Source organism: Schistocerca gregaria, chromosome 4, assembly GCF_023897955.1.
Source record: "Schistocerca gregaria isolate iqSchGreg1 chromosome 4, iqSchGreg1.2, whole genome shotgun sequence".
Lineage (NCBI taxonomy): Eukaryota > Metazoa > Arthropoda > Insecta > Orthoptera > Acrididae > Schistocerca > Schistocerca gregaria.
The window spans coordinates 330,769,641-330,788,563 of record NC_064923.1 but is presented as its reverse complement, the minus strand read 5'-3'; the positions used below and the strand labels follow the sequence as shown (position 1 = coordinate 330,788,563).

Below are 18,923 nucleotides of genomic sequence, written 5' to 3'. Positions count from 1 at the left end.
ATGTCCAGTTTTGTCGTCTGTTCTGGTGTGTAGCTATGCATGTTGCATATTGTTTTGTTTTGCGTCAATTGTTATCTCATGACAATCGTGTTATGTACCTTTTTGTATCACGGTTATTCGCTTATTATTTTTATGTCCTAAAGACAGATCTGAATCGTTGGTGCACTGCCAGAGCTCTTTTTCAACATTACGCTATTGGACTGCTTATTTTAACACTGTTTTTGACGTACTTTCACTGCACTGAATGCCACAATACACACTACAGTAGCAGAACAAGTGAACAAAATCATTCATTCGAATTTTCCAGAACGTTCTCCAAACCAATCGCGAACAGTTGTGGCCCAGTGGCATGTAGTATTATCGTCCATAAAAATTTCGTCGCTGCATGGAAACAAGTAGCCGAACATAACCATGTCCAATCAATCATGGGTCTGTTGGATTAGAGGACCTAGTCCATTCCACGTAAAGACAGCCCTCACCATTATGGAGTGGCCACCAGCTTGCACAGTACCTTGTCGTCAACTTGGGTCCATGGCTTCTTGGAGTATGCTACACACTCTAACCCCCCCAACAGCTCTTACCCACTGCAATCGGGCGTCATCAGATCAGCCACGGTTTTCCAATGGCCTAGGATCCAACAAATATAGTCACAAGCCCAGAGGAGGTACTGAAGGCGATGTGCTGTCATCATAGGCAATCGCATCGGTGGCCTGCTGTGACAGCCCACTAACGCCACATTTCTCCTTAATGTTGTAACGGATACGGCCGTCGTAATTCCCATAATGATTTCTGCGGTTATTTCACGCAGTGTTGCTTGTATGTTAGCACTGACAACTCTTAAGTGTACGCCGCTGCTCACGGTCGCTCTGCGTTGTCCGTTGAGAAGCTAATGCCTGTAATTTGCTATTCTCGGCACATTCTTGACGCTGTGGATCTCGGAATATTGAATTCTCTAACGATTTACGAAATGGAATATCGCCTGCTTCTAGCTCCAACTACCATTCTGTGTTCAAAGTCCGTTAATTCCCGTCGTGCGGCCATAATCACGTCGGAAACCTTTTCACAAGAATCACCTGAATACAAATGACAGTTCTGTAGATACACTGCCCTTTTACTTCTTGTGTGGACTATATCTGTACATGTGCACATCGCTATCCCATGTGTTTTGTCACCTCATTGTAATGTTCATTTTATTATTAACCGTGAAATACAGAACTTGATCGATGTGAGCACCAGAGACGTCGGCGAGATGCTGTACAGCGCTAGATTTGCACCTGGTGTACAAAATTGAAACTAATTCTTTTCCAGCGTAAATCGGTTCCACATTGACGCTTTAGTGTTTCTGCCAAGTTTCGGGGCCATAAGGTAATTACAGCCTGCAATGGACCTCTGTGAGTAACTGCGTTTTAATTATAATCATGGGCTATTTAGGCGGAGAGGCAAATGTCAACGAGACGAGCGCAGCAGCTGTTCACTCGGCCAGGTACGGGGTCACAGGTGCGCCTCGCCACTCTACTAACGCGCTCGATGACAAGCGAGGCGTCGGCCGGGCGGCCGAAGACACGTTCGGCGCGGCGTGGCGCGTGACATGTGTGCCCATTAATTGACTAAGGGGGCGGCGGCGCGAGGTGTCAGCCGCGCCCCGGGCCAATCCAATTACGGCAGCCGTGCGGTCTCATTACGCTGATGGCGGCTTCCGTTCGGTTCGCTCCGGCCGGCGGGCGGCGCGCGGTCGCTGCGGCCGGTGGCCAAAATTGCGGTCTCCGCCTGGATGGCCGCCACACGTCTCGTGGCCGGCGCGCCGCGCACGGCCGCCACACCGCGGAAACCTCAGGGCCGCCACAAAATGTCAAAGAGCCACATGTGGGCCACTCCCTAAATAGAGAAACGGCCTCTCCTAACACTCAGGCGTATTATACCGGGTGATCAAAAGTCAGTATAAATTTGAAAACTGAATAAATCACGGAATAATGTAGATAGAGAGGTACAAATTGACACACATGCTTGGAATGGCAATAATTAGCAGAACAAAGTAAGAAGAGCAAAGATGATGATCTTCACAGGTAATGCTCAATATGTCCACCATCATTCCTCGACAATAGCTGTAGTCGAGGTATAATGTTGTGAACAGCACTGTAAAGCATGTCCGGAGTTATGGTGAGGCATTGGCGTCGGATGTTGTCTTTCAGCATCCCTAGAGATGTCGGTCGATCACGACACACTTGCGACTTCAGGTAACCCCAAAGCTAATAATCGCACGGTATGAGGTCTGGGGACCTGGGAGGCCAAGCATGACGAAAGTGGCGGCTGAGCACACAATCATCACCAAACGATGCGCGCAAGAGGTCTTTCACGCGTCTAGCAATACTTTCTTTTGTTCTAATAAAACCACTTGTTATTCCATGCATGTGTGTCAATTTTTACCTCTCTATCTACATTATTCCGTGGTTTATTAAGTTTTCAAATTTATACTGACTTTTTCATCACCCGGTAAATATAGATGTATGTACAGGGTGTTTCAAAAATGACCGGTATATTTGAAACGGCAATAAAAACTAAACGAGCAGCGATAGAAATACACCGTTTGTTGGAATATGCTTGGGACAACAGTACATTTTCAGGCGGACAAACTTTCGAAATTACAGTAGTTACAATTTTCAACAACAGATGGCGCTGCAAGTGATGTGAAAGATATAGAAGACAACGCAGTCTGTGGGTGCGCCATTCTGTACGTCGTCTTTATGCTGTAAGCGTGTGCTGTTCACAACGTGCAAGTGTGCTGTGGACAACATGGTTTATTCCTTAGAACAGAGGATTTTTCTGGTGTTGGAATTCCACCGCCTAGAACACAGTGTTGTTGCAACAAGACGAAGTTTTCTACGGAGGTTTAATGTAGCCGAAGGACCGAAAAGCGATAGAATAAAGGATCTGTTTGAAAAATTTCAACGGACTGGGAACGTGACGGATGAACGTCCTGGAAAGGTAGGGCGACCGCGTACGGCAACCACAGAGGGCAACTCGCAGCAAGTGCAGCAGGTGATCCAACAGCGGCCTCGGGTTTCCGTTCGCCATGTTGCAGCTGCGGTCCAAATGACGTCAACGTCCACGTATCGTCTCATGCGCCAGAGTTTACACCTCTATCCATACAAAATTCAAACGCGGCAACCCCTCAGCGCCGCTACCATTGCTGCACGAGAGACATTCGCTAACGATATAGTGCACAGGATTGATGACGGCGATATGCATGTGGGCAGCATTTGGTTTACTGACGAAGCTTATTTTTACCTGGAACTGGCGCATATCGGGAACCGAAAAGCCCCATGTTGCAGTCCCATCGTCCCTGCATCCTCAAAAAGTACTGGTCTGGGCCGCCATTTCTTCCAAAGGAATCATTGGCCCATTTTTCAGATCCGAAACGATTACTGGATCACGCTGTCTGGACATTCTTCGTGAATTTGTGGCGGCACAAACTGCGAACACCTCGTGGTTTATGCAAGATGGTGCTCGGCCACATCGCACGGCCGACGTCTTTAATTTCCTGAATGTATATTTCGATGATCGTGTGATTGCTTTGGGCTATCCGAAACATACAGGAGGCGGCGTGGATTGGCCTCCCTATTCGCCAGTCAAGAACCCCTGTGACTTCTTTCTGTGGGGACACTTGAAAGACCAAGTGTACCGCCAGAATCCAGAAACAATTGAACAGCTGAAGCAGTACATCTCATGTGCATGTGAAGTCATTCCGCCAGACACGTTGTCAAAGGTTTCGGGTAATTTCATTCAGAGACTACGCCATATTATTGCTACGCACGGTGGATAAGTGGAAAATATCGTACTATAGATTTTCCCAGACCGCAGCGCCATCTGTTGTTGACAATTGTAACTACTGTAATTTCGAAAGTTTGTCTGCCTGAAAATGTACTGTTGTCCCAAGTATATTGCAACAAACGGTGTATTTCTATCGCTGCTCGTTTAGTTTGTATTGGCGTTTCAAATATACCGGTCATTTTTGAAACACCCTGTGTATACAGTATGTGATTATGATTGCTTGAGTGAATGCGGTGTGTGTTTGTGTGTGTGTGTGTGTGTTCCACGTCTCCACCTCCACCGTACCGTTGTCAGCCAAACTTGGTACACGTGTGATTACGTAGGCTTTCCCGGCGTAATAGGTCATGAAAGTCTCTTCGGGTTTGCTGCCGGATCCTAAAATCAACTTGACTCGATATTTCGTCGATCCAACTGTTCGCCTTCTGTCACGCGTCCATTACTGTTAGACAGCAATGGCTGTTGGAGTGAAAACCACTTACCTTGCATTGTTCAGTGAGTATGACGTCATAATGAAATGCTTGAAAAACTGTCGCATCATGCGTGAAGTTTTAATACATTTATTCTTTACTATTAACACATTCCTACAATGGAACCAACCTAAGAAAATGCCTGACACACAGTAGTGCAAACGGTTGTAGCAAAAAACAGTAGCGGTCTATAGAACCATTGAGAAGTTTACAAAATCGCATTATAGACACTGCACTTATAGATTTGTGCAATACGTATATTTCTTTGTACCACTGTTTCATAATTTCAAAAGTTCTTTCAAAAATACATTTTTCCGATGTAACACCACAAACACGGTTCATTCTGTTTCCGTTCCTAATAAAAAATTGGCAAAATGAGTATCCGAGCAGTGCTGTGTTTGTCAGCCAGTATTCTGGTAAGCACTGAACACTGTACCTTTCTTTTCACTTCCGTCCATGAATTTATTGCGAATATACCACCTTTTGTAGAATATTGTTGTAAGTATACTTCTCCAACAACACAAATTTTACCGAACACCAACTAAGCACAAATAAATAAAAAAATCTATTTACTAAATCGCTATCCCAGAACCACAAATGGTTCAAATGGCTCTGAGGTCATCAGTCCCATAGAACATGGAACTACTTAAACCAAACTAACCTAAGGACATCACACACATCGATGCCCGAGGCAGGATTCGAACCTGTGACTGTAGCGGTCGCGCGGTTCCAGACTGAAGCACCTACAACCGTTCGGCCACAGCGGCTGGCTCGAAATCCATTGTAAGCAGAACTGTATGGTCAGATAAGATAGGCAGATAGCAATTTATCGGTAAGACTCTGAATATTTTTATTCACTAACAAGCTATGGAATCATTTTTTGTCGAAAGTCAGCTTACATCAGGGCCGGCCACGGCGTGCCAGACCTAACGCGGGCCGAGTATGGTGGCCGCGTGGATGCCACGGCTCGGCCTGTCTGTAATTTGCTCGTTCTTTTCCGTACGTACTCATTACTGAGCGGCATTTCATTTATTATTGCGGTGTGGCATTTTTCGGTTGGCACAACTCTCTTCAGTTCGACAGAATCGTGGTCTCAGTGCTGTTTACTGTGAGGGGTATCGTAAATTTGCTATGAAGTGATGTTACAACACCATATTTAAGGAATTAGTTGACAATTATAAAGCAACAAATTACAGAGAGCGACAGACAGCCTTCACTGTCCTGTACATCAAGAAGCACTTTGCACTAAATTTGCAGACATGCAGCTCCTGGAGAACTTATTGGAAAGAACAGTAAAATTCTTAAAGTCTGAGGAATTATTCCACTGTCAATGAAACAGTTTCCGGTGGAACTGAACGAAGAATATAGAAATTCTATAATTTATTGCAAAGTACTTTGGTTCAGCCAAGGGACATGCCTCGAACGATGTTGCGGTGTAAAACTCGCTGGTTTTTAATTTACGAAGGGAAAAGGTATTCAGGAACGAAAATTAGAACATTCGGAATGGATTACATACCCTCCATTTTAAGTCGATTTGACTGCAAACTGCCCACAGTAAGACACTGCAAGGTGAGAAACAACTTTTTCTGATTTGATGGGGATGCATTTTAAAAAGTCGCGTTATAGAAGAGACACATTCTCACAAACACAGTCCGGTTCCCTAAGTTCACTGCCATTAAAGAAGAAGGAAAATCTGAAGAATCTATTGTGGCCTTGAAAGAATTACAAAGATAGTTTGACACTGCCAGTCTGACATCTGTTTTGTTGTTTGGCTTAAAAGCGCGCCAATGCATGTGCAGATGCAACTATTTGACCTCCAGGTAAGGTTGCAAAAGTGCTTTAATACTTCGATCGACATATTTGTGTGAAAGATCTATCGTCAATTACGAACTCCAGAAGTCTAGATTACGTGGGAACCTGAGCGTCAAAATCTGTGAAATTGTTTCTTTTGCCTGTACGCAGACAGTCTGTGCCAAATTAAAATTTAACAATCTCTTCATTGAGCCAAAAATAATTAAACAATATTCCAAATTTGTTTTCTTTGCCATCTTATGTTCTTGAGAAATGTGAAATACAAAATCATGTAGTGTGCGGTGCAACTGCACTGTCTTTTAAATTCAGTGCCTTCGCAGTTTCCCCTTATCTCGACCCTTCGCGCTTAGACAGCGTGGGGGCGGTGGGGAAAACGCGCAGCGAGACTGGGTGCCGAAATCTTGGCTGCCTCTGGCTTAAATTGTTCGTATTTTGAGAGTAAAGAAGCACATTGTAAGAATTACATGCAATGTCAGTTCTAAATCAATCTGCAGAAAAGTCTTCAAAAAAATTGATATTTTGGTAGCTGTTGCACAGTACCTAAACATGTTAATGTCCTTCGTCGTTCTACCATTTCTCTTTCCTAAAAAAAAAACTATGTGCAAATCATTACTATGATGCTGTATGCCTTTGTGGTTGAGTGGCCATCGCGGATGACTGCCTTTTAGAAGACCTGTTGTCGATTCCCGGTACTCCCAGGTGGGAGGACTGGAACAAGGTGCACACAGCCTCGTGATACCAGCTGAAGAGCTACTTTCTTGAGGAGTAGTTGCGGCTCCAGGTCACGAAAACAGAGCGGTGTGCTGACCCCGTGCCCCTCCATACAACATCAAATGACGTCACTGGCAGAGGATGACACGGCGGTCGGTCGGTACCCATGGGTCCACCAGAGCCCGTGAACTGAGTTCAATTTTACATTAACATAATACTAAACTTCTTATGGCGAAAGAAGAGACATGACAGTTGGCAGTGCTGTTGCCAGGATTCGACTGCGAAGCACAAACGGTTGTTAGTGGTGCGAAAATCACGTCAGTGAGAACAGTGGCAGTTTACGTAGTAGTAGTAGTAGTAGTAGTAGTAGTAGTAGTAGAGAGTTTTCTTGGGCGCACGACAGCAAGGGCTTCAGCGCCCAGCAATTTATGGAATTACGGCAATACTGAGGCGTTGCCAGGAGACAAAATCGTGTTAAAAGAATGGTTAGGGCGAGCGTGTGAAGCAGTCGTGTGAAGGCCACTGTAACGGTCAGGCACCTTCTTTCGACATACTGTAGGACCAAGACGAATTTCAACAAAGAATCCTGGCGATTTTTTCCTCGCCTGATGAAAACAAGGCGGGTGGTTGTAGATTTTCGACTTTTTGCTTAATGTTAGTATCGATAGCAATTAGATATATAGACACAAATGTGTGTTACAACTAACAAAGTCACAATGAGGAGTTTAAAACAGAATTTGTATTTGTACCTATACAAGAATTGATATTTTATATTATTTCGTACTTAATAATATAACAGAAACATTATGTAAGTCAAGTACTCTATATTTTTTTTAAATAAAAGGACTCCTTGGCTTCATTCACATCTCAGGGACCCCTCAGCGTGATCCGTGGAATACAACTAACGTAACGTAGCGCTGTGTCCCGCTGCCTTTCGAGTGGACTACTACTGGCACAAATTAACGAAGAAGACTGTGAGGCTACAAGATGAGTGTCACTTACGACATTGTGTTTGGTGATTACGCATATATATCAATCTGAAACACTCAGTGTTTATTTTCGTGACCATTATTCATATCTAGCATAATCTTATCTTACCTTCTCTTATTTTAGAAGCTAGATTAAGGGTCGCCGAACCTACGTTTCTAGCATTTGTAGACTTAGAGAAAGCTTTTGACAATGTTGACTGGAATACTCTCTTTCAAATTCTGAAGGTGGCAGGGGTAAAATACAGGGAGCAAAAGGCTATTTACAATTTGTACAGAATCCAGATAGCAGTTATATAAGAGTCGAGGTGCATGAAAGGGAAGCAGTGGTTGGGAAGCGAGTGCGACAGGGTTGTAGCCTCTCCCCGATGTTATTCAATCTGTATATTGAGCAAGCAGTAAAGGAAACAAAAGAAAAATTCGGAGTGGTATTAAAATCCATGGAGAAGAAATAAAAAATTTGATGTTCGCTGATGACATTGTAATTCTGTCAGAGATAGCAAAGGACTTGGAAGAGCAGTTGGACGGAATGGACAGTGTCATGAAAGGAGGGTATAAGATGAACATCAACAAAAGCAAAACGAGAATAATGGAATGTAGCCGAATTAAGTCGGGTGATGCTGAGGGAATTCGTTTAGGAAATGAGACGCTTAAGGTAGTAAAGGAGTTTTGCTATTTGGGGAGCAAAATAACAGATGATGGTCGAAGTAGAGAGGATATAAAATGTAGACTGGCAATGGCAAGGAAAGCGTTTCTGAAGAAGAGAAATTTGTTAACATTGAGTATAGATTTAAGTGTCAGGAAGTCGTTTCTAAAAGTATTTGCATGGAGCGTAGCCATATATGGAAGTGAAAAACGGACGATAACTAGTTTGGACAAGAAGAGGATAGAAGCTTTCGAAATGTGGTGCTACAGAAGAATGCTGAAGATTATATGGGTAGATCACATAACTAATGAGGATGTATTGAATAGGATTGGGGAGAAGAGAAGTTTGTGGCACAACTTGACTAGAAGAACGGATCGGTTGATAGGACACCAAGGGATCACCAATTTAGCATTGGAGGGCAGCGTGGAGGGTACAAATCGTAGAGGGAGACCAAGAGATGAATACACTAAACAGATTCATAAGGATGTAGGTTGCAGTAGGTACTGGGAGATAAAGAAGCTTGCACAGGATAGAGTAGCATGGAGAGCTGCATCAAACCAGGCTCAGGACTGAAGACCACAACAACAACAGCATAATTTTTGTACTTTTATGTTGACTGCTTCGTCAGTTTGACATTTTTGTGCTTCATGTACGTAACCCTTGATTTGATTGATGAGTTGTGCGGAGGAATTGTTGGCTAACGCGGCTGTGCTGTGTTGTGTGTTGCAGTGGCCAGCCCGCCCGATCGCCGTGTGGCCAAAGACGACAGCTCGCTGGCTCGTGGCTCTCCCGGTCGCAACGGCCAGCTAGCCAGTGAGTACCGCAGCTTGCCCTGCAGCTGTCGAATTCCTGTGTTTTGCATTATCAGCCTGTTGTGCATATAGTTCCGCGTAGTCAGCGCGTACACAACTTTCCCACTAGAGCGCGCCCCGCTAAGCACAACAGCGCAGGCGCAGCGCTCGTCCGTCTCCGCACTACGAGATGGCGCGGCCATAGAGACGGACCAGATTCTGCTTCCACCGATCCGCGTATTAATATGTAACGCAGCCAATGAGATTGCTGATTACGTAGAACCTTTTCTCCTCGCGGATCACACTCGCGCAGTGATACATGAACGCGCTAGGTGTTATAACGAGTGTACAGACCTCCGATTAGTCAGTCTGCGTTTGTCTGCACCAGTCTGTACCAGTCTGCATTAGTCTGTACCAGTCTATAGTCAAGTTTCAGTCTGCGCCTAATAAGATTACAATATTCCTGTACATAGCCATGAAGATAAATGTATAGACACTTTTGTCAAGTATCAGAGATATATGTGGGAATAAGATTAACGTACCAATACCAAAGGAACTTCAGATTGTCAATTGTAAATAGCATCCAGAATCAGGTTACGTAATATCTATGATTTTTATTATTTTAATAAATGTGTGTGAAAATTAATCAGGTTCTATTTAAAGTTGGTCACCGTCAATCTGCTACCCTATGCGTGCAAGCGGTATTTCTATCGTCTGACCTAACGGCAGAAGATAAACACGCCACGATAAGACGAAGAGACATATTGCTGACACTCGCCTACTTCGTTAGAGCGACAAGTCAAATAATCTGATGGTGAGTGTACCGAAGGTCTTACAGTACGCACACCACACAGCCGAAGTCTTATTATCCACCACAGCCACTAGCCAGTGCAGTTCAAACTATAAACAAGTTATTCACGAGTATCTCCAAGGTTTTAGAAGACCGAATGCGCAAAATTTACAAGACACACAGACAAATAATACGTATCGGTGGACAGAGCATCTCCTAGAATTCTGTTCGTGATACGCGCCTTGACGTAGTTATAGAACCCACCAGCAAGGGACAGCCATGTCAGAACATGTGGAAGATGCAGACGAGAAACACATGGTGTGCGGGTCTATGTTCGGGTTGCATACATCACAAATCAAGGCCCTTGTGTTGCATGACTGCTAAAGAGCTTCCTTCGTTCTCGCTGTAGTTCCGCGAGTATGACGAGTCTGAGAATTATGGCGTTGCAATCGCTTCATACTTGTAGATCCGTTCTCTCCTACCAAAGCATAATGAGGTGCAAGGACAGTCGTTACTGATTGTTAGTAGGGAAAATGAGTACAAGATCTTGCTGCGGTGAAGTAACACTGACAATGCGAAATGACCGATTGTCAGAATCAGACGGTCTTTAATGAAACCTTTTTTGTGAGACTGTGGAGGGTATAAGGTGAAAATTAGTTAATGAGAAGTACACAACTGCAAATATGTTCCAATAGAGGAGAGGTGATATCTGGAATAAGTTTCATGCTATTGTCCACGCTTAATACGAAAAGCATTCGATTTTCCTCCAATGCAAACAAAATGATTGTATCCCTGTTTATTCCACATCCATCATGAGAAAACCTATGTGGTGTCAAACGAAAACTGGACACAGTCCAACGTCACTGTAATATCGCTGCGACAAAAAAGCGCACTATTCCTGAATTCGTTGGTCGTGGAAAAATACATTTATGGGCCAACAGCGAGTTGCGTAGCTTATCATTATATCTGATACCGTCGTTACAGACTCGGTATCGCTTCGAAAGTGTGTACGTGCCAGTTTAATTGCTAAACGTTATCTGAATAGATGTTAAATATTAAAATAAATTTACGGCAGTATTGGAAAAAGTTTTATGCATGTAAATATAAGTATAAACAGAACCATATTCTCTTCTAACAGATCACTAGTTATATTGGTATACGCTACCGGCCATTAAAATGCTACACCACGAAGACGACGTGCTACACACGCGAAATTTAACCAACAGGAAGAAGATGCTGTGATATGCAAATTATTAGCTTTGCAGGGCATTCACACAAGGTTGGCGCCGGTGGCGACACCTACAACATGCTGACATGAGGAAAGTTTCCAACCGATTTCTCATACACAAACAGCAGTTGACCGGCGTTGAGTGGTGAAACGTTGTTGTGACGCCTCTTGTAAGGAGGAGAAATGGGTACCGTTTCCGACTTTGATAAAGGTCGGATTGTAGCCTGTCGCGCGGTTTATCGTATCGCGAATTTGCTGCTCGTGTTGGTCGAGATCCAATGATGTTAACAGAATATGGAATCGGTGGGTTCAGGAGGGTATTACGGAACGCCGTGCTGGATGCCAACGGCCTCGTATCACTAGCAGTCGAGATGACAAGCATCTTATCCGCGTGGCTGTAACGGATCGTGCAGCCACGTCTCGATCCCTGAGTCAACAGACGGGGACGTTTGCAAGACAGCAACCATCTGCACGAACAGTTCGACAGCGTTTGCCGCAGCATAGACTATCAGCTCTGAGACCATGGCTGCGGTTACCCTTGACGCTGCATCACAGACAGGAGCGCCTGCGATGGTGTACTCAACGACGAACCTGGGTGCACGAATGGCAAAACGTCATTGTTTCGGGTGAATCCATGTTCTGTTTACAGCATCATGATGGTCGCATCCGTGTTTGGCGACATCGTGGTGAATGCACATTGGAATCGTGTATTCGGCATCGCCATACTGGCGTACCACCCGGCATGATGTTATGGGGTGCCTTTGGTTACAGGTCTCGGTGTCCTCTTGTTGGCATTGACGGCACTTTGAACAGTGGACATTACATTTCAGATGTGTTACGACCCGTGCCTCTTCCCTTAATTCGATCTCTGTGAAACCCTACCTTTCAGCAGGATAATGCTCGACATCATGTTTCAGGTACTGTACGGGCCTTTATGGATACAGAAAATGTTTGACTGCTGCTCTGGCCAGCACATTCTCCAGATCGCTCACCAATTGAAAACGTCTGGTCAAAGGTAGCCGAGCAACTGGCTCGTCACAATACGCCAGGCACTATTCTTGGTGAACTGTGGTATTGTGCTGAAGCTGCTTGGCAGCTGTACCTGTACACGCCATCCAACCTCTGTTTGACTCAATGCCCAGGCGTATCAATGCCGTTGTTACGGCCAGAGGTGGTTCTTCAGGGTACTGATTGCGTGAAAATGTAATCTCATGTCAGTTCTAATACAATATATTTGTCCAATGAATACCCGTTTATCATCTGCATTTCTACTTGGTGTAGCAATTTTAATGGCCAGTAGTGTAGTTAATCATTATTTAGAATTTGCACATCTCCCTGTATCATGTTATCTGATACGGTCGGTACAGACTCGGTATCACCTCGAAAGTGTGTCAGTTTAATTGCTAAACGTTATCTGAATAGATATTAAAAATTAAAATAAATTTCCAGCAGTCTTGGAAAAAGTTTTATGTATGTACACACAAGTATAAACAGAATCATATTCTCTTCTAAGCGATTGGTAGTTATATTGCTATACAACGTGGTTCTGTTACTAGGGTAAGTCGGATATTTGGCGACTTTTCTACTTTCATTTGAAAAAGGCTATGAAGCAGAAACTATTTTTGGAATAAATTAATAGTAATGTGTGGTAAAATTGCAGAAATTTCTTTCAAAACGGTTGCGTATGTAGTGGGATTGCCGCGAATCCGCGGTTACAATTGTGAACTCGCGTACTCGTTCTCTTTTCTGAGCGAGTCCCGTCCACTTGAACCCGACAGCTGCTGCGACTGAGAGCCAAAAGTCGAGTCTGCGGGCACACGGAGACGGAGAGTTCGGAGATTACGTCACAGAACAAGCCGGTGAGTTTCAAAAGAGTATTCGGAACTCATTTCTGATCGCTAATAGACGAATCACTCGCTTCTTGTAGTCGCATTGACTTAGTTCGCCCCTGCACATAGGCAAACCAAAAAATCAACAGATTTCCAAAGTGTGCTGTAGTCGTCGCCGGAGCAGCAGTGACTTTAATAAATTGCACGCATGTACTGACGGTCGCCAAAGCGCGAAAGATGGCCATTTTGAGCAGCTGTAAATTGAGAGGTGCACTATCCACCGATACGTATCTTATTAGCTGTATACCCTGCAATTTTCAGCAGTTCTCTTCTGAATCCCCGGAATTATTAGTGAATAACCTTTGACAGTTGCAACAATTACCATAGAATGTTGTATGTTACCATAAGGTTAAAATTTTGGGTCTACTGCAAGAAAGTGAAAATGTAATATTTGAATTATATTAAATAGGAAGGAAACGCCAATTTGCATGCTGCAGACGAATTTCAATTACACACTCAGAAACGTTTCATCTATTTAACAACACGTGATCAGTAGGTGTCAGTAAAACATCTAATTCATTAGATCTTATATTTTTCCCTGACACATTTAAGTCCCTTCTTTATCTGCGATAATGATTGAAGCAGAAGAAACGGATCAAAATTTGTGCTGTAGCCGGGACTCGAACCCAGGTCTTCTTGCTTGTTTGGCAGAAATGCTGACCTTTGCACCACCACATCACGATGGTTAACATGCTGCCAAACTACGTAAGTTGAGTGCCCTCCCAAACACAAACTTCAATTCATATCTTCTGTTTGTGTTGGGGAGGGCACTCAACTTGGGTAGTTTGTGCACCAGTGTTAACATCGGACTGTCGTGGTGTAATGTTTATCATTCCTGCCTAGCAAGCAAGAAGACCCGGGTTCGAGTCCCGACCGCAGCACAAATTTTGATACATTTCTTCTGCTTCAATCATGATCGCATCTAATTCATTAATTGAAGATCATGCAATTTTCTCCATGTGCAAAAGCTGTTGAAAGTCGATTTTTTCGGGAGAGTGACTATCAGTATCTTCACCTGTAGAAGCAACGTGCCAAAATAAATGTTGTATAATCTGCAACACTGAGGCCACTAGTGCACCAGTTTTGGTGCACAGTGCCCAGTCAGTACCTTTGCTGTTTCTGCCCACTGCCCGTTGCTTACATTAGTCTACAGAATAGTAAAAGTTTTCTGTTTGTGTCAGACAATAGAGAAGACCATGCCTGTTTTCAACATAGAGGATTTCGCTGCATACGTACAAAGTAGGCTACTATCGTGGGAATGTTGCACATGTGACTGTACAAACAAATAGAAATAGGCTGAAACTTAGAATGGAACGCAAAGATTTCGGTAAATGTATTTTGACACCTTGCCACCACAGGAGAACAAACTAATAGTGGGCCTACGCGAAAAAGTGTGTGTGATTTTCAGCCAGTTTTTTGCAGAGGGGAAACTGCACGATCTTGAAAATAATGTTCAAATGTGTGTGAAATCTTATGGGACTTAACTGCTAAGGTCATCAGTCCCTAAGCTTACACACTAGTTAACCTAAATTATCCTAAGGACAAACACACACACCCATGCCCGAGGGAGGACCCGAACCTCCGCCGGGATCAGAAGCACAGTCCATGACTGCAGCGCCCCAAGACCGCTCTGCTAATCCCGCGGCACGATCTTCAAGTAATTATTTAGATGTTTACTGACACGCACTGAAAATGCCTGGTTCTTCTTATTTTTCTTATGCCTTTGTCCGGCATCTGCCCGATCAATAAAGTATTTGGCAACGTTAACTGAAGGAGTGGCCGAAAGCCCTTGCTGTCGCCACCCTGTTATAACCCAAGACAGAGTACGTGTACCTCAGCCCTCTGCCTCTATTCTTATCCCATCTGAAAGTACGTGAACGTTTCCAAAATGTTTGCAAATCGTGGAACTGAGATGGAACGTGGGTACCAGTCCGGTATTCACCTGGTGGGCTGTGAGAAACAGCCTAAAGCCACATCTAGGTTGGCCGGCACTCCGGCATTCGTCATTAACGCGTCGCGCTAATTCGATTTAGGGCCGGCGCTGGATGCTTAGTCATAAACGGAAGTAGTAAATTTCAAGTGCAGTATCAAAAACGTCTTTTTCTTGCGAACTGCTGCAACTTGTTTGTAGCTGCTGCGATAGATGGTCACCAGAAGAAACTTAAGTATATATATATATATATATATATATATATATATATATATATATATATATATAATTTAGACATGAAATATCACATACATTATTTTCTTCGACTTCATAAAAAAGTTGGGAGATAAAAAGTTCATATTACACAAAATAATAATTTTATCTTTATTGTCTTTCTTATGCAGTCTCAACACACACAAAAATGTGTGTGAAATCTTATGGGACTTAACTGCTAAGGTCATCAGTCCCTAAGCTCAAAAAGGTTCAATGGCTCTGAGCGCTATGCGACTTAACTTCTGAGGTCATCAGTCGCCTAGAACTTAGAACTAATTAAACCTTACTAACCTAACGACATCACACACATCCATGCCCGAGGCAGGATTCTAACCTGCGACCGTAGCGATCGCTCAGTTCCAGACTGTAGCGCCTAGAACCGCACGGCGACTCCGGCCGGCAGTCCCTAAGCTTACACACTACTTAACCTAAATTATCCTAAGGACATACACACACACGCACCCATGCCCGAGGGAGGACTCGAACCTCCTCCGGGACCAGCCGCACAGTCCATGACTGCAGCGCCCTAGACCGCTCAGCTAATCCCGCGCGGCAGGATCAACACAATCTGTATTGAGTCTGTTCCCTCTGTCATACCTCAAGAGAATTTTCTCAACTGCCTTTTTCCATCAAGTGATGGTGTAAATGGTTTCATTACGATTTATTCATTATTTTCTGGAGATTACACGCAGATTAGTGTGCACTGATTGTCCACATATATCACTTTTGATTGAGTTTTGAGACACACACACTGTAAGAGGTAGTCAATAAATTCTTGTAAGGCGCTGCGCCTAAATGGCTAGAAATAATGTCAAATGACCAACAGTCCGTGCAAAGCACGGTTTTTAGCGTCCGGGAAATAGTTCCTATCTTGCCACAAAACTTGATCGACGTTTATCGTATTTATAGTTCTCGTAATGACAGAGATTTTTTTTCACCCGTCTTCAAGGAGTAATCGTTTTCTTGCGAAGATATTTATATGTGCTATGCTCGCTTTAATATTACATACTTCCGACACATCTGAGGGGCTGGGATTATTTTTATGTTTCTTAGCAAAAATTGTGTAAGTTTGAGTGATGATCCCTAGGTGAATAGCTCTTCCCCTTGCCATTTCTACAAATTTATGGCCAATTTGTGTTTGGATATTTAATTGCAATAGAATGTTTGCTGTCCAGACAAGTCCCACAAACCGTCTTCACAGATTTACTTCTACGAGCACCTCGTTACTAGTTTCTCAAGTTCACGCAAAATGTCCTTCACACCTTGTAGAATTATTACTCCTAGACCAAAAAAACTGCGGAGTATTGGTTTAGGCACATCGAAACGGATTGTTTACAAAATGAATATCCACTCTGCACTGGAGAGTGCCTTGATTTGAAACTTGCTGACAGAACAGCATTGAACCAGTACCCACAAATGGAACTTTTACTTTTCGCGATAAAATGCTCCTTCGCTGAACTAAGCAGAGAGCAGCGCCTATACTGCTGCCAGCCCGCCCCAGATAGGGAATTGAAGTACAATAAAAAAATTAAAAAGAAAAAAAACTAAGCAGACACGACTTACGACTCAAGGTAGTGTTTGTCTATCGTCATTACACTAGTTGTTTTATTTCCTCTCTACTGTAAGGGTGGGACGTACTCTTCATTATTTTGGGTTGTATAATTTGTTCCTCTATATGCTGTGTGTCATATCGGACACTGACAGGTCCATCTACGTTTTGCTGACTCCATATCACGTGATCACTACTATGTCACTCGCGAAATACAGTAGAACTTCTTCAGAAACAGATTCCATTGCCTTAAAGATGGTTCAAGTGGCTCTGAGCACTATGGGACTTAACATCTATGATCATCAGTCCCCTAGAACTTAGAACCACTTAAACCTAACTAACCTAAGGACATCACACAACACCCAGTCATCACGAGGCAGAGAAAATCCCGGACCCCGCCGGGAATCGAACCCGGGAACCAGGGCGCGGGAAGCGAGAACGCTACCGCACGACTACGAGCTCCGGACTGCCTTAAAGACTGCACTACTTCGCTCACTATTTTTTTATGTGCTAATCCTTCTAGTGACTGCTCCACTGCTCTTCTGTCTTCCCAACAGTACAATCAGCAACAGTAAGTAATTGGAGCAGCTTTCTCCCTCCCTCCATCGCTCTTTCCCTCTCTCCTTCTCCCTCTCCCTCTCTCTGTATCTCGTAAATAAGGCTTTAACCGTCTGTATTGTTCTGCTAATCCCATACAAATAGATTACGTCAAAGTTTCTTGAAAGTGACAGCAGTAATTCAGTGTTCGTTCACAATTGGTAATGAACTTGGAAATTCTTGGAGGAAATAATGCGAAATAAGAGGCCAGATGTCTCCACTTGCTGCCACTTCTAGAAGCAAAAGACGATATGCTGACGAAATTGGAACACTGAAACGAAGAAGAGTATGAGTCACCAAGCCAGCATCTGAATTAATTACTGAAGTTGATGAACTGAGGACAATAGCAAAGAAAATGTAAAGCGTTCTGCTTTACTTCATTAATATCCGGATGTTTAGCAGACGAGAGTCAACATAATTAATAAGATGGGCCCTTGAAGATAAATTTTGTAAATAAATTTCATTAACATAGTCTCTGAAAAACAGTGCTAGCTAAAAGAACGAATAAGGAACAAGTGTCACCTAGAGATGAGGAAGAGGTTCTCCTTTATACGGCACTCTTTTCGCACGATGCACTGTGCATGTTAACTATTATTTCTTATTTGGGGGTCACTTCGTCATATGGTTATTTTCTTTCCAGTACTCTGCATAAAGTAGACCATAAAATACTTTAAATTCATTCAACATCCTCAACCTAATGGCATTTTTAAAAGCTGAATTCGAACAGTACAATAGTAGACCAAAGTAGTTTATGTAGTATAACATAACAATAAGTATATAAAAATCCTAGCCGACTGGCAGGAAACTGAAAGGAAAATAGCTGTTAAAATGAAAATGAAAGTGTTAAGTTGCTTTTAAAGTTTTCAACGTAATGAGATTTTTGTGATGCCATTCGGTTTCCAAATAACTCGGAGAGCAGTGTGAGTAACCTTCAAGTTAGTATGTGACTCGTTATGTCTCGATCCAAAACATTTCCGGCGTATTTAACTTCTGTCATAAGATGACTACTGCGAAGCTCCGATACAGCACGGTACAGCTGTCTACTCGATTATGTTCAGCAGAAAACAGTGGTCGACCATCCCGGACGTCTGAAATACGTATAGACATGTCAGTTGCAGCACCATCTGCTCCCGTAGTGCTCGTCAACAGAGACCGTAAGTTGCTGTAAACGTCACATATAAAAACAGTTATGTTAATGGCACTCTGTAGGAATGTAAGGAAGATAAGGAGTCCTTGCGAGATGGTGCTCAGATACCGAATGAGGAGCAAGGAAGTTAGGCGTATCCCTCTGTAACGAACCGTTTTCACATCACCTTAAGCGATTTGTGGAAAACACATAAAACCTAAAATAGTATCAGTAGATGCGGATTTAAACAGTTATCCAACCGAGTACAGCAGACGTGCGTTAAACACTGCGTCATATCGC

At 43.4% G+C, this 18,923-nt stretch overlaps 1 protein-coding gene across 1 annotated transcript in view; it reads left to right on the top strand.

The window, feature by feature from the left end:
- Positions 1-18,923, top strand: part of LOC126268013 (dual specificity calcium/calmodulin-dependent 3',5'-cyclic nucleotide phosphodiesterase 1-like) — a 1,575,562-nt gene that overhangs the window by 1,025,066 nt on the left and 531,573 nt on the right. Inside the window, exon 2 of the mRNA XM_049973424.1 lies at positions 9,180-9,263. Within this exon, the coding sequence (XP_049829381.1) occupies positions 9,180-9,263 (84 nt within the window). The remainder of the gene's footprint in view (positions 1-9,179; positions 9,264-18,923) is intronic.